This window comes from Anabrus simplex, chromosome 2 (assembly GCF_040414725.1).
Source record: "Anabrus simplex isolate iqAnaSimp1 chromosome 2, ASM4041472v1, whole genome shotgun sequence".
NCBI classification, from domain to species: Eukaryota; Metazoa; Arthropoda; class Insecta; order Orthoptera; family Tettigoniidae; genus Anabrus; species Anabrus simplex.
This window is the reverse complement of record NC_090266.1, coordinates 1,183,296,398-1,183,310,234: the sequence shown is the minus strand read 5'-3', so window position 1 is coordinate 1,183,310,234 and position 13,837 is coordinate 1,183,296,398. Positions and strand designations below refer to the sequence as shown.

Sequence of the window (13,837 nt, the reverse complement as noted above, 5' to 3'; positions counted from 1 at the left end):
CTCCAGAATCCAAGATATCTGCTATATCTTGCTGGAATCCTACAAGTTGAGCTTCAGTGGAATAACCTTTCCTAAAACCGAATTGCCTTCTATCGAACCAGTTATTAATTTCACAAACATGTCTAATATAATCAGAAAGAATGCCTTCCCAGAGCTTACATACAATGCATGTCAAACTTACTGGCCTGTAATTTTCAGCTTTATGTCTATCACCCTTTCCTTTATACACAGGGGCTACTATAGCAACTCTCCATTCATCTGGTATAGCTCCTTCGACCAAACAATAATCAAATAAGTACTTCAGATATGGTACTACATTCCAACCCATTGTCTTTAGTATATCCCCAGAAATCTGATCAATTCCAGCCGCTTTTCTAGTTTTCAACTTTTGTATCTTATTGTAAATGTCATTGTTATCATATGTAAATTTTATTACTTCTTTGGCCTTAGTCTCTTCCTCTATCTCGACATTATCCTTGTAACCAACAATCTTTACATACTGCTGACTGAATACTTCTGCCTTTTGAAGATCCTCACATACACACTCCCCTTGTTCATTAATTATTTCTGGAATGTCCTTCTTGGAACCTGTTTCTGCCTTAAAATACCTATACATACCCTTCCATTTTTCACTAAAATTTGTATGACTGCCAATTATGCTTGCCATCATGTTATCCTTAGCAGCCTTCTTTGCTAGATTCAATTTTCTAGTAAGTTCCTTCAATTTCTCCTTACTTCCACAGCCATTTCTAACTCTATTTCTTTCCAGTCTGCACCTCCTTCTTAGTCTCTTTATTTCTCTATTATAATAAGGTGGGTCTTTACCATTCCTTACCACCCTTAAAGGTACAAACCTGTTTTCGCATTCCTCAACAATTTCTTTAAACCCATCCCAGAGTCTGTTTACATTTTTATTTACCGTTTTCCACCGATCATAGTTACTTTTTAGAAACTGCCTCATACCTGCTTTATCAGCCATATGGTACTGCCTAACAGTCCTACTTTTAAGACCTTCCTTTCTATCGCATTTATTTTTAACTACCACAAAAACAGCTTCATGATCACTAATACCATCTATTACTTCAGTTTCCCTATAGAGCTCATCTGGTTTTATCAGCACCACATCCAGGATATTTTTCCCTCTGGTTGGTTCCATCACTTTCTGAATCAGCTGTCCTTCCCATATTAACTTATTTGCCATTTGTTGGTCATGCTTCCTGTCGTTCGCATTTCCTTCCCAATTTACATCTGGCAAATTCAGATCTCCCGCTACAATCACATTTCTTTCCATGTCGTTTCCCACATAGCTTACTATCCTATCAAATAATTCCGAATCCGCATCAGTGCTACCCTTTCCCGATCTGTACACTCCAAATATATCAAGTTGTCTATTATCTTTAGAAATGAGCCTTACACCTAGAATTTCATGTATCTCATCTTTAACTCTTTCGTAGCTTACAAATTCTTCTTTCACCAGAATGAAAACTCCCCCTCCCACCTTTCCTATCCTATCTCTACGATACACACTCCAGTGCCGTGAGAAAATTTCTGCATCCATTATATCATTTCTCAGCCATGATTCAACTCCTATTACAATATCTGGTAAATATATATCTATTAAATTACTTAATTCTATTCCTTTCTTTACAATACTTCTACAGTTCAGCACTAACAATTTTATGTCATCCCTACTTGATTTCCAGTTCCTTGTTCCCTTATCACCGCTCCCTAGGCCATCCCGTTTCCCTGAATGTACCTCCCTATTACCCTTCCAAACAAATTTCCTAACTTATACGTACCACTGCGGTTTAAATGAAGGCCATCCGAGCGCAGATCCCTATCTCCTACCCACCCATTAGGATCTAGAAATTTCACTCCCAGTTTCCCACATACCCACTCCATAGTCTCATTTAAATCCCCAATCACCCTCCAATCAGTATCCCTCCTACACAGTATTCCACTAATAACAATCTCCGCTTTCTTAAACTTCACCCGTGCTGCATTTACCAGATCCCACACATCTCCAACTATGTTGGTACTTATATCAGCTTGCCTTACGTTGTTGGTACCAACGTGAAACACTACCACCTTCTCCTTCCCCTCCTCCCTCTCTTCTACTTTCCTCAACATCTGCCTCAACCTAATTTCAGAAATCCAACAGCTCATGTGTTATACCGGGTGAGCAGTATATGAGTTCCCTATACGCGCAGTGGGTCCAGTCCATTTGCAAATTTGGTCGACAAGCTCCTTCATGGGAACTCTGTAAGAACATTATAACTTATCAGTCTGTGCTGTCTGGCTCCATGGCTAAATGGTTAGCATGCTGACCTTTGGTCACAGGGGCCCCGGGTTCGATTCCTGGCAGGGTCGGGAATTTTAACCATAATTGGTTAATTTTGCTGGCACGGGGGTTTGGGTGTATGTGTCGTCTTCATCATCATTTCATCCTCATCACAACGCGCAGGTCGGCTACGAGCGTCAAATCCAAAGACCTACATCTGGCGAGCCGAACTTGTCCTCGGACACTCCAGGCAATAAAAGCCATATGCCATTTCATTTTTTCAGTCTGTGCTAAACAGCTGCTGAAACAGCATGTGTACAGAGGTGTGCTAAGATATGATGAATAATAGGTCTATGTGCTTACTTGCAATTTGTAGACTACGTGTGCACAGGATTGGCTTGTGCTGTCATGAGATTATTATCCAAAAAAATCCCCAATAATCAAGCTCCAACTTGTACTGTTAATAAATTTTGGGAAACGGGTAGTGTTCAAGGTAAGAAGCGAAGGCGATGTATAATGCTCACCGCAGTTCTTGCTGGTGCTTGTGCCCCCTGTAATTACTGTATCTGGGGTTCAATAAAAGATAAAGTGTACAGGGCAAATCCACACATCCTACAGGAAATGAAGACAAACATAAATCAAGAAATAAATTCAGTTTCCCTAGATTAAAAAAAAAAGTGTGATGAATAACTTCATTAACACACTTGTCATCAACTCTTATCAAAGCATAATATAATAGCTAAGTTACAATAAATCTGCTATGGACAAGTGCATACTGGTAAAATATACAACTAATCTGCTATAATTTCCAGTGTTCATCAATTCTGTGAATGGGCACAAAAACAAATTCCATGCATGTGAAGCAACAAGTAAAAGCTAGTTATCATCATCATCATCATCATCATCATCATTGTACAGTTCCAGTTTCCCAGGTACTGTTAATGAGCCTCTTCCACTTCTTTCTGTCCATATACAACTTGTTACAGAGAATGTAATATATGGTGGGACCGTTGCCTACGTTATAATACAAGGCCTTGAAATGGAGCCTGTAAGATGCTATCGAAATGGTCACATTGAAGTTCAATGCCGGGCCGCTAGGGTCGCTTTCGCCCCCTGTCTATCAGGTTCGCGCCTTTAAACGTGTTTATTAATTGAGTTGGTTGTGAATGTAAGTATTCGTCTGATGTTAAGCATTCGCAGTTCCAGTCATGATTTATTCAAGAGAAATCAGAGGTAGTGGAATTTCATTTCACAAGTTTCTAGTGAATGTTCAATGTTCAAAACATTATGCAGAGGAAGTATTACACATGAGATACGACTTCCAGCTGATGAAATTAGGCCTCTGTTCCTAAGTTTGATCCGAGTTACGTCATAAGAATCGTGCGATCCCAAAATTTATCACTGGACTTTTTTGTAAACAATGCTACCGTGACTGGCAATCATTTGAGAGGCCTTTTCAAACTCAGAAATCTTAAATTAGGATATCGACCACAAAAATAATTTGCCCAACAAATTTGGAGAAAATAAATGTAGCAAGAGCAAAAAATATTGTATTTTACCCTGAAACAATTTCTGGTTTGAAAAGTATGGAGGTGGTTTGTTCCGAGAGCATTAAATATGGTTTAAAATAAACCATTTGTTTTATGGAGCATTTTATGAAACTGTTCGTTGCACATGACGTCTGCAACACCTCACATGGGACATATTCCAGGAATGAGAACAAACGAGCATCTTTTAATACTGAAGATGAACGCCTCAGTTGGTAAATTAATGATTTCCTGTCATATATTAAGAAAATTCAAATGCACTCCGAGAAAGTAAAAAGATTCATGAGGGAAATGTATCATACATAGATCTTGACTACCCAATCCACTGTGGCCTGCGTAAAATACCTCATAAGTATACATTTGCATTATGCTTTGACGAGGAACCTAACAAGCGATGACATCGAGTTCTTCTTCAGCTACCTAAGACGCCAAGCGGAATACAGTGACATTATGGTTCGTGTGGCAGAAGAAAAACAAACTGTAAAGGCTGTTAAGAACGTATCTCTTCTCCAACTACTCAAAGTCCAACATTGTGTCTTATTTGTTTTCAAGATCGAGGAGCCCTCAGACACCGTGCAACGTGACCTCGAAAATGTTGTGAGATGGACAGCAGGCAATGGTATATTGATAAACAGGGTTAAAAGTCAGGTTGTGAGTTTCACAAATAGGAAAAGTCCTCTCAGTTTTAATTACTGCGTTGATGGGGGAAAGTTCCTTTTGGGGATCATTGTAAGTATCTAGGTGTTAATATAAGGAAAGATCTTCATTGGGGTAATCACATAAATGGGATTGTAAATAAAGGGTACAGATCTCTGCACATGGTTATGAGGGTGTTTAGGGGTTGTAGTAAGGATGTAAAGGAGAGGGCATATAAGTCTCTGGTAAGACCCCTACTAGAGTATGGTTCCAGTGTATGGGACCCTCATCAGGATTACCTGATTCAAGAACTGGAAAAAATCCAAAGAAAAGCAGCTCGATTTGTTCTGGGTGATTTCCGACAAAAGAGTAGCGTTACAAAAATGTTGCAATGTTTGGGTTGGGAAGAATTGAGAGAAAGAAGATGAGCTGCTCGACTCAGTGGTATGTTCCGAGCTGTTAGCGGAGAGATGGCGTGGAATGACATCAGTAGACGAATAAGTTTGAATGGCGTTTATAAAAGTAGGAAAGATCACAATATGAAGATAAAGTTGGAATTCAAGAGGACAAACTGGGGCAAATATTCATTTATAGGAAGGCGAGTTAGGGACTGGAATAACTTACCAAGGGAGATGTTCAATAAATTTCCAATTTCTTTGAAATCATTTAGGAAAAGGCTAGGAAAGCAACAGATAGGGAATCTGCCACCTGGGCGACTGCCCTAAATGCAGATCAGTATGTATTGATTGTATTGATTGTATTGATTATATACCGAAAATCATCGTCTGTGGCACATCTGCAGTGAACGACGGAATTTGTCACCTCCGCTGCGCAGTACTTACACCGAAGAGAGTTACTAAAAGGTGTACGTTTTTTTTTTTCGAAAGACATGTTCATCAGTGTAATTCCTCTCACATCAGTAGGACAGGAAATGACCATATATGGTCATGCAATTATACTGGCGAACGGGAATCCAGTGGAACACTACCCTATTGGTGGATTGGGATTTGTCAATTTCTGGCCTTAGGCCGCTTCGCATGCAGGAGGAGATTAGGCAGCGTTGATTCCATCTGACCATCCCCGAGTGCTGATGTGCTTGAGGGTTTCCCCTCCGGGGACCCTACCTCCTTATTGGCAAGTGCCATTGCTATTTTCATGTTATTTTCAATGTTTTCAGATTTTGTTTGATTTAATTTTATTCCTTTTGCATTTCGGTATTTATTTGCTTAATGCTATTTTTAAAGTTTTAAATTTAACATGTCCGAGTTTGCCCTAGATTCCCATTGCCGTAATTCAATTCTTTTACCTACTTTCGTTTTAAACTATACATTGTAATGTAGCATCAGTTTTCGATGTTAAATCTAGTTTTTCTCTAAGTTACTTAAGTATGTCCTGATTCCATGTTGTGGAACTGTACTTGTTAAAGTCTTTGAAACACCCTTGATTTGTCAATTAAGTATCAGTCTATGTCATGACTTTGTTTCTTGTAATATTGGTTTTGATTATGTTAATATGATGAGTTTCGACGTGATGATTGTAAACCTTTTCTCCTCCATAATGCCATACCTTCCCATGGACCTCATAGGGTTCCTCCACCTTCCACTCTCCTTTTTTAGTTGCCATTTTTAGGCCTGTAAGCGATCCCTTGTATATAATTTAATTTTGCGTATTGAAAGTTATCCGTCATGTTTCCGTGCTTTGATGTGTATTCACTGCCACTGCATCATTTTACTATTTCCTTATTCACATTTTATGTCATTATTATTATTATTATTATTATTATTATTATTATTATTATTATTATTATTATTATTATTATTATTATTATTATTATTATTTTGTGTACGCGTAGTCTCGAACTAACGCTACAGAGAACATAATCCACTGTCCATCCTCTGGTAACTAGATCAACCTTGATCATGTCCCTCCATCGGGTTTTAAGTCTTCCTGCAAGTCTTTCCCCCTCTACCTGTCTTTCCAAATTTATTCTGGCTGTTCTTGTAGGCTCCATCCTCATCACATGCCTGTACCACCATAGTCTGGATGTGCTGATTCGGTCTAATAGGGATGTCTTTATTCCGCCTTCTTTCCTCACGACCTCATTTCTTAACTTGTCCATCTTTGTCTGCTGGATGGTGGATCTAAGAAATTTCATCTCTTATGCTTGCAGTCTTGGTGAATCTCTTTTTGTGAGGGTGCATGCTTCAATACCATAGGCAAATATTGGTATGAAATAGCTGTTAAACATCATCAGTTTAAAAGCTAGTAAGATATATTATTATGTCTATCCAACACATAAAATTGTAGGTCTAGTTCTTTGGTACACCAATGTTAGCCAAAAGCCTTGATTCATTTCCATATTTTTCCACACTGTTGATGACGATTCGTCCATCAGGTGGAGACGTTAAGCCTTGATCAGACCCCTTGATCAACAGGAGCGGGCTAGGTGCCAACAACAGGTTTCACCCTCGCCCTATATCATCATCATGTAGAACACAAAGCATGCAATCACTGAACCGGACATAGAATCACACACACCCGTGTAATAATCTTAACCTTTGAGGCAAGGAGTAACTAACTCCTTGATCAAAAATGGTGCCTACATATAACATATCTACAGTTTCCTAATTTAATTTTTCTCATCAGGTCCTATCAGTGGCATGCAGTGAACACATTTGTTACCCCAGCAGCAAAAATTAATTTTACAAAAAGCAATCGCAGCCCCACCACTCTCTCTAAAGCCAACATTAGTATTTTATAAACTCACTCAATATCTAAGTGAAAATATAACAAGCAAACAGATCAGACAATGAATAAGACAATTTAGTTATTAAAGAACTTATGAAATTATAACTCACTTGAATAAGAATATTTTCCACCATATACTCGCACATATTTCCCAATTCATAATCACGGCAGTGACGGAACCATCATAACTTAAGCTACAGCATATTTTAAATATTTTACTTACAGTTTCACCTGCTGATGCTTCAAAATAGTACAGACATGGCATGGCTTTCACAGAAATATACTGGTACTGACTTCTTGTTTTTAACTTAAAAAGCATAACCTAAACTGAATGAGCAAAATTTAGCAGGTATTTTACCATCGCCAAAGTTTTACACTTTCACTGCTTATTAAGTGTAGGTACAGCAACGACAAATGAGAGAAAATGTTCCTCACGACCTATACCGCTGTTATATTCACAAAGAATGCCAGAGAAATCACAAAAAATTCACTTATAATCCAAGAGGAATGCTACAAAAATTAACAATATACCACCATTACAGGGAAACACAATCGTACAGAGCAACCAAATACAAAAATGCTTGTACTTCGCGCTTAGCTCTTTGTTCATGCTGGGTAACCTAATTATTTTTTTGCGTATATCAGAAAACATCTTCTACATGTGCCATCAATGAATTGCTCCCAAAAACTTCATACATGTCGAAAACCAAAATGAAAATAAATACTTTTATTACAATTGATTTCATAAAATGACTATTTTTATTGCAAGACTGTACAAGTGGCTGTACTATTTTTTCTTGTAGCCTCATGTGTGTGGCACTGAATACTTTGAGTGTTAGCTATTACAACTGACATGTACCCAAGCTAGCTGCTTCCCCGCCGTAAGAGGCTGTGAATCACGGGTGGGGCCAACAGCTATCACCCAACCTTCCCAAGAAAAGGAGGCTTTAAGCTCATACATTAACCAAGCAACTGGGGTAGCTCTTTCATGCCAGCAAAGGAACCCAGCTCGCTGGAGAGACCTGGACTGGTTTCACGCCGGCAAAGAAACTGCGATAGAGCGAACAGTTTACCGAAACAGCTGTACTTACCTTGATTTAGCTGTTTGCAGTTTTCTTTAACTTGATACAGAAATGTCCTAAGGAATAATAAGAAAACGTAAATACCAAATTCTTTGCCCCAGCAGCGCTGGCGTAGCTGGGTTTCAGTGCACCCCCACTGGGTCCTATTGTTAATCTATGAAAATATTGCTTAATGTGTGCAGAATACTAAGCTAATGGTTTGTCATACTTATTACTTACTGAAGATAAGGCACTAGAGGCAGCAAAGTTAACATTTTCTTCATTTTCGGTCCATGCTGTAGTACTCTTTCTGTGGTACTGTGATGTTTGCTGAGCAACTTTGACCTTTCGCAAACCAGAGTTTTGAAGATAGAAAGGCAAGTGAACCATGTTCCGAAGATAGTCATGACCTCCAATATTAGATTCGCTGAACAACCGCCGGCTATTCACTTCGACAGCCTAAAACCAAGGACAAATATTACTTCACAGCTCAAGTGATTACATTAAATTACATTACTAAATTACATTGGATTCAACATAAGAAAATACAACAAAACCTGTATTTAACAGAATCTGTACAAAACAGAAACTTATAATTAAAAAAAAGGAATGATTTTTCTAGATGTTAATTTCATAGTCAACTACAGGACATTCTGGCAGGATGCACAAACACTAAATTATCTTCTCTTTGTTCTTGTTATAACCATTGTCTGGCCCCTAGTAACTGTCTATCACTTCTGAAACTTACTCTCCCTATTCTCAACTAGAAGTTTGTAATTACTACACTTCTGATAATGAAAGTGATCTCGCATATAAAACTCCCGCTTGAATTCTGCTATCTGCAATTTTTCAGGTTATAGTAGATGCCTGAGATTTGGTGTTAGAGTGACATATTGTCATTGTTCCTTCACATTACACTGTAGTAGTATTAAGGGCAGGAATTAAAAGACCTAATTTGGTGGATGCATTTGCTGGTGAGATGTAGTGTTTACAGTGTGCTATGTCTTCTGGTATGGGCTAGAATAAAATTGTTACTTTCATTGATCATTGGCATTGACAATATGGAACTGACTGAGGTATAAGCGATGCTAGTAATACCATTCCTTGTGCAGCTGCACCCTGTTATGAATGGTGTAAAAATATCGTTCATGAGGTTGGTTGGTGCATGCATTAATATTTTGTAATATTTCCTGAAATACAGAGATATAAGGAGGATGATTTGTTTCAGCTAAATGACAAACACCCTAGACAGGATAAGAAGCCGTGTCAAGAAAACAAGGTGGAATTCTTTATGTTTCACAGAGAACTTTGCTCCGCATCTTCAGAAGAAAATACATTAAACGGAGGAAATACATACAAATCATAATAATTTCAACAGGGATCTGGCTATCAATTAAGTAATACGCGGTTGCTAGCCATTAAGGATTTACGTAGGTAGTTCTCTTCCTTGTCCTTTCACTACTGTTATTTCATTTCTGTGTTTTTCAAATTTCTACTCTCCTCATCAAAACATGGTTCATTCTAGGCTATTTACTATGTGTCATACTTTCATAACCTGTGTACACCTGTTACTGTATTATTCCTACTTCTTTTCACTATTGTGTCTTCAACCTCATTGTAATACATCCTCTTTCCCCACCCCCACCCGACTCGCACTCATTTTTCTAGATTTCCTGCTATGCACTTTTCTTTCCATCCTCGGCTCTATTCTATTCTTCTATCCTTGTCAGTCTCCATTCAACTTTATTTTATTTAGACCGGGCGAGTTGGCCATGCGGTTAGGGGCGCACAACTGTGAGCTTGCATCCCGGAGATCAGCAGCCCTGAAGATGGATTTCCATGGCTTCCCATTTTCACACCAGGCAAATGCTGCAGCTGTACCTTAATTAAGGCCACGGCCGCTTCATTCCTGCTCCTAGGTCTTTCCTATCCCATCATCGCCATAAGACCTACCTGTGATGGTGTAACGTAAAACAAATTGTAAAAAAATATTTTATTTATTTCTTCTACCACATTCGTCCCGGATTTATCTAAAGAATTTGCATTTTACTTTGCAGCACACATATGATGGAACAAGGAACATCTTATTTGGAGCTAAGATAGTGTCATCACCTCCCACTCAGAGGGCTAACGCACAGTGAGGCATCTGGTGATGAATGAGAGTACTACTTACAATAGATCAACAGTAAAGGATTTTTTTTTTTTTGCTAGTGGCTTTATGTCGCACCGACACAGATAGATCTTATGGCGACGATGGGATAGGAAAGGCATAGGAGTTGGAAGGAAGCGGCTGTGGCCTTAATTAAGGTACAGCCCCAGCATTTGCCTGGTGTGAAAATGGGAAACCACGGAAAACCATCTTCAGGGCTGCTGACAGTGGGATTCGAACCCACTATCTCCTGGATGCAAGCTCACAGCCGCGCGCTCCTAACCACATGGCCAACTCGCCCGGTAAAGCATTTTTAAATTCAAACCTTTATTATTACATAAGTCTTCCTCGTGAACTGATGAGATTTTCCTCTAAAGATGTGCAAGCAAGGTTCTCAGCAAGATGTAAAGTATTTCACCTTGCTTTCATTGACATGGCAAAACCCAGGCAGCTTATTATTATGTCTACAATTATGGGGCCATGAAAGCATCAATCTATATAAACATCCTAAATTATGGGTAACAGTTTTTGAGAAGAAACAAAAAATCACTGAACTTTGTACAATCCTGGATGTGTATATAATGTTGAACTGGCTGAAGGAATTAAGCAGAATTATCCAATGTGAGAAACTGAATGGATGCTTGAACTGCAGTATGAGAAATTGATTTATTTCTATTATTCTTCACAGTTCATCTTCCTCAAAGAATCATACAAGAACATTGAAAGGAACATACAACAGGATGAACACAATGACAGTTCAGTGTGGAAAAGGGAGAAATAAAAAGAAAACCCAAAAGACAAGGGCAATCTCAACTTCATACCGACCCGATAGCTGCAGTCGTTTAAGTGCGGCCAGTATCCAGTAATCGGGAGATAGTGGGTTCGAACCCCACTGTCGGCAGCCCTGAAGATGGTTTTCCATAGTTTCCCATTTTCTCACCAGGAAAATGCTAGGGCTGTACCTTAATTAAGGCCACGGCCGCTTCCTTCCCATTCCTATACTATCGTCGTCATAAGACCTACACTGAAGAAAATGGAAATTGCAACACCCAGAAGGAGTGGTGCTACATTACTGCAGTTGAACATGCAGGACGAGTGTTTGGTTGTGTTTCAATGATTATACTTTCAGGTCCCTCTGACTGCAAGTTTGGACAACAATTAATACAGGATGTGCCCACCATGGGCTGCAATACATTGATGAATTCGTCAAGGCATGGAGTCAATAAGGCCCTGGATTGCTTCCTGACGAATTGTGGCCCATGCTTGCTGCACTGCATGGGTCAATTGTTCCAGAGTTGTGGGTGGCTGAGGATGGTTGGCCAGTTGTTGACCCATCATGTCCCACACATGCTCAATAGGACTGAGGTCGGGGGGATCTGGCGGGCCATTCTAAGGTTGTGATGTCGTGGAGAGCTTCTCTGGAGATGCGTGCAGTGTAAACCCGAGCATTGTCCTGCTGAAACATCCCATTAGCAATGTTCGGCATAATAGGTACAACCACTGGATTGAGTACCCTATCAACGTACTGTCGAGCAGTCATAGTGCCCTCAACAAGCACTAATTGCGATTTCACATTAAAGCCAATAGCTCCCCAGACTATAATGCTTGGTGTTGGCCCTGTGTACCTCTCGACAATAAGATCTGGGCGGCCCCTCTCCCCGGTACGTCAGCGCACACGATTCCGGCGATCACTGCGGGCAAGACAGAAGTGCGATTCTAAAGACGACCCTATGCCATTCGTCAACCCACGTTGATCTTTCTCGACACCAGGCCAGCCTTACATGTCGCTGTTGTGGGGCCAATGGAACACCTTCTGCAGGGACACGGGCTTGTAAGCCAGCTGCACGCAGACGATTACCAAATGTTTGTTGTGTAATGTGGGGTGCCACAGCTGTTCGAATTTGAGCTGCTGTTGCATGGGGTTCCATCCGGGCCATCCGAATGATGCGGCGATCCTCTCTCACAGTTGTCTGTCGCGCTGTGCCTGTGCCAGTTCTACGAGTCTAGGTACCTTCATTTGACCACTGCTGCCATACACATTGTACCGTAGATGCCTGTCGGCCAACACGTGCAGCGACAGTCCTTAGCAATAATCCAGCCTCGCACAGCCCAATTATCCGAGCCCTCTCAAACGGAGACAGGTTGTTGATAGCATGCTCTTCTCTGTCGTCGAGGCATGTTTGACGGGGAACACTTCACTGCACAGACTGCAAGTCAACTACGCTACACCAGAGTCCATATACTGGAGTTGATTCCTCTGCGATCAATCACGTGGGGAGACCTGTAGCAACAATCCAATGGGTCTGAAAGTTTGATCGTTTGCATACCTATATGTCATCGTTCCATATCTTGAAAATGAACAGAAACGACCAATGCCTTCATGGTGTTGCAATTTCCATTTTCTTAAGAGTATCTGTGTCGGTACGACGTAAAGCAAATAGCAAAACAAAAACTTATACACTGCTTTCTGCAAATAGACTGGCTCTCCCCTTACCAATCCCAGCTCTTGTCTTCCTTCCTCATCCCTCACTCTCCAGTCGTGTTTATCCTATAATGTGTTCCTTTCAATGTTCCCACCTTTCTAGATATGATCTGATTTTCACTTGTTTATTACTTTAAATTATCTTCCCAAAAACAGTTAGTGGTCACAAGCAAATACCACCCATTTTACAGCATAAGATAAGACTCCTGCAGTTGGATAAAAATTCTAAAGAAATGAAAAGTACTGTAAATCCTCCTGTGCTGTCACTAGTCGAACTTACTATGGAATGTTCTCCAACCTCCACTTCACCCACCAAAGTTGAAAAAGAATTACTCGGTCAATAAGTGACAAGGAAACTGAAGGACAAAGAACATCCATCTATAAAGAAAAGTCCACTTACAGTTTTATATGAAGTTAATCTTGTGATCTTCAGCAATGGGACCATCAATTTTATGTCTAGTTAAAATTCAGAGATGTGATTTCCCATTTCAAAAATCAAAGCTGTATTGGTTGGGATTCAAATTATGGCCACTCTGGTGAGAACCTAGTGACCGAGCTATCATACCTCTTTGCTATTCATCAAACGGAATCACTGTTTCAAGTATGTAACACTATCACACAGCAGGTTAAAGCAAAGTATGGAACATTAACTAGTAATCAGTTCACAACAGAAAGAAAATGTATCTAGCATTTCTTCTATGAAATGGCACTGTAAATACCAAATGGATACATAGAGTAACAAACTACATTGCACAAGAGCATAACATTTATGACAATAAAATAGTTTCAGTACTGAAGGTAGAAAAGAAGGGGAAACATACATAACAAGGATGTCACATGGCAGAAGTACAGCACAGGCAACATTTCCAGCTTAACAGATACCACATAAATATTTCAACATATGTTGCTAGTCCTTACAGGAGAGGGTCATCT

General features: G+C 39.8%; 1 protein-coding gene across 1 annotated transcript in view; it reads right to left on the bottom strand.

Moving 5' to 3' along the window:
* Arms (Ankyrin repeat-rich membrane spanning) overlaps window positions 1-13,837 on the bottom strand; it is a 485,159-nt gene that overhangs the window by 120,148 nt on the left and 351,174 nt on the right. Inside the window, exon 21 of the mRNA XM_067142156.2 lies at window positions 8,514-8,732. Coding sequence (XP_066998257.1) covers window positions 8,514-8,732 — 219 coding nt within the window. The remainder of the gene's footprint in view (window positions 1-8,513; window positions 8,733-13,837) is intronic.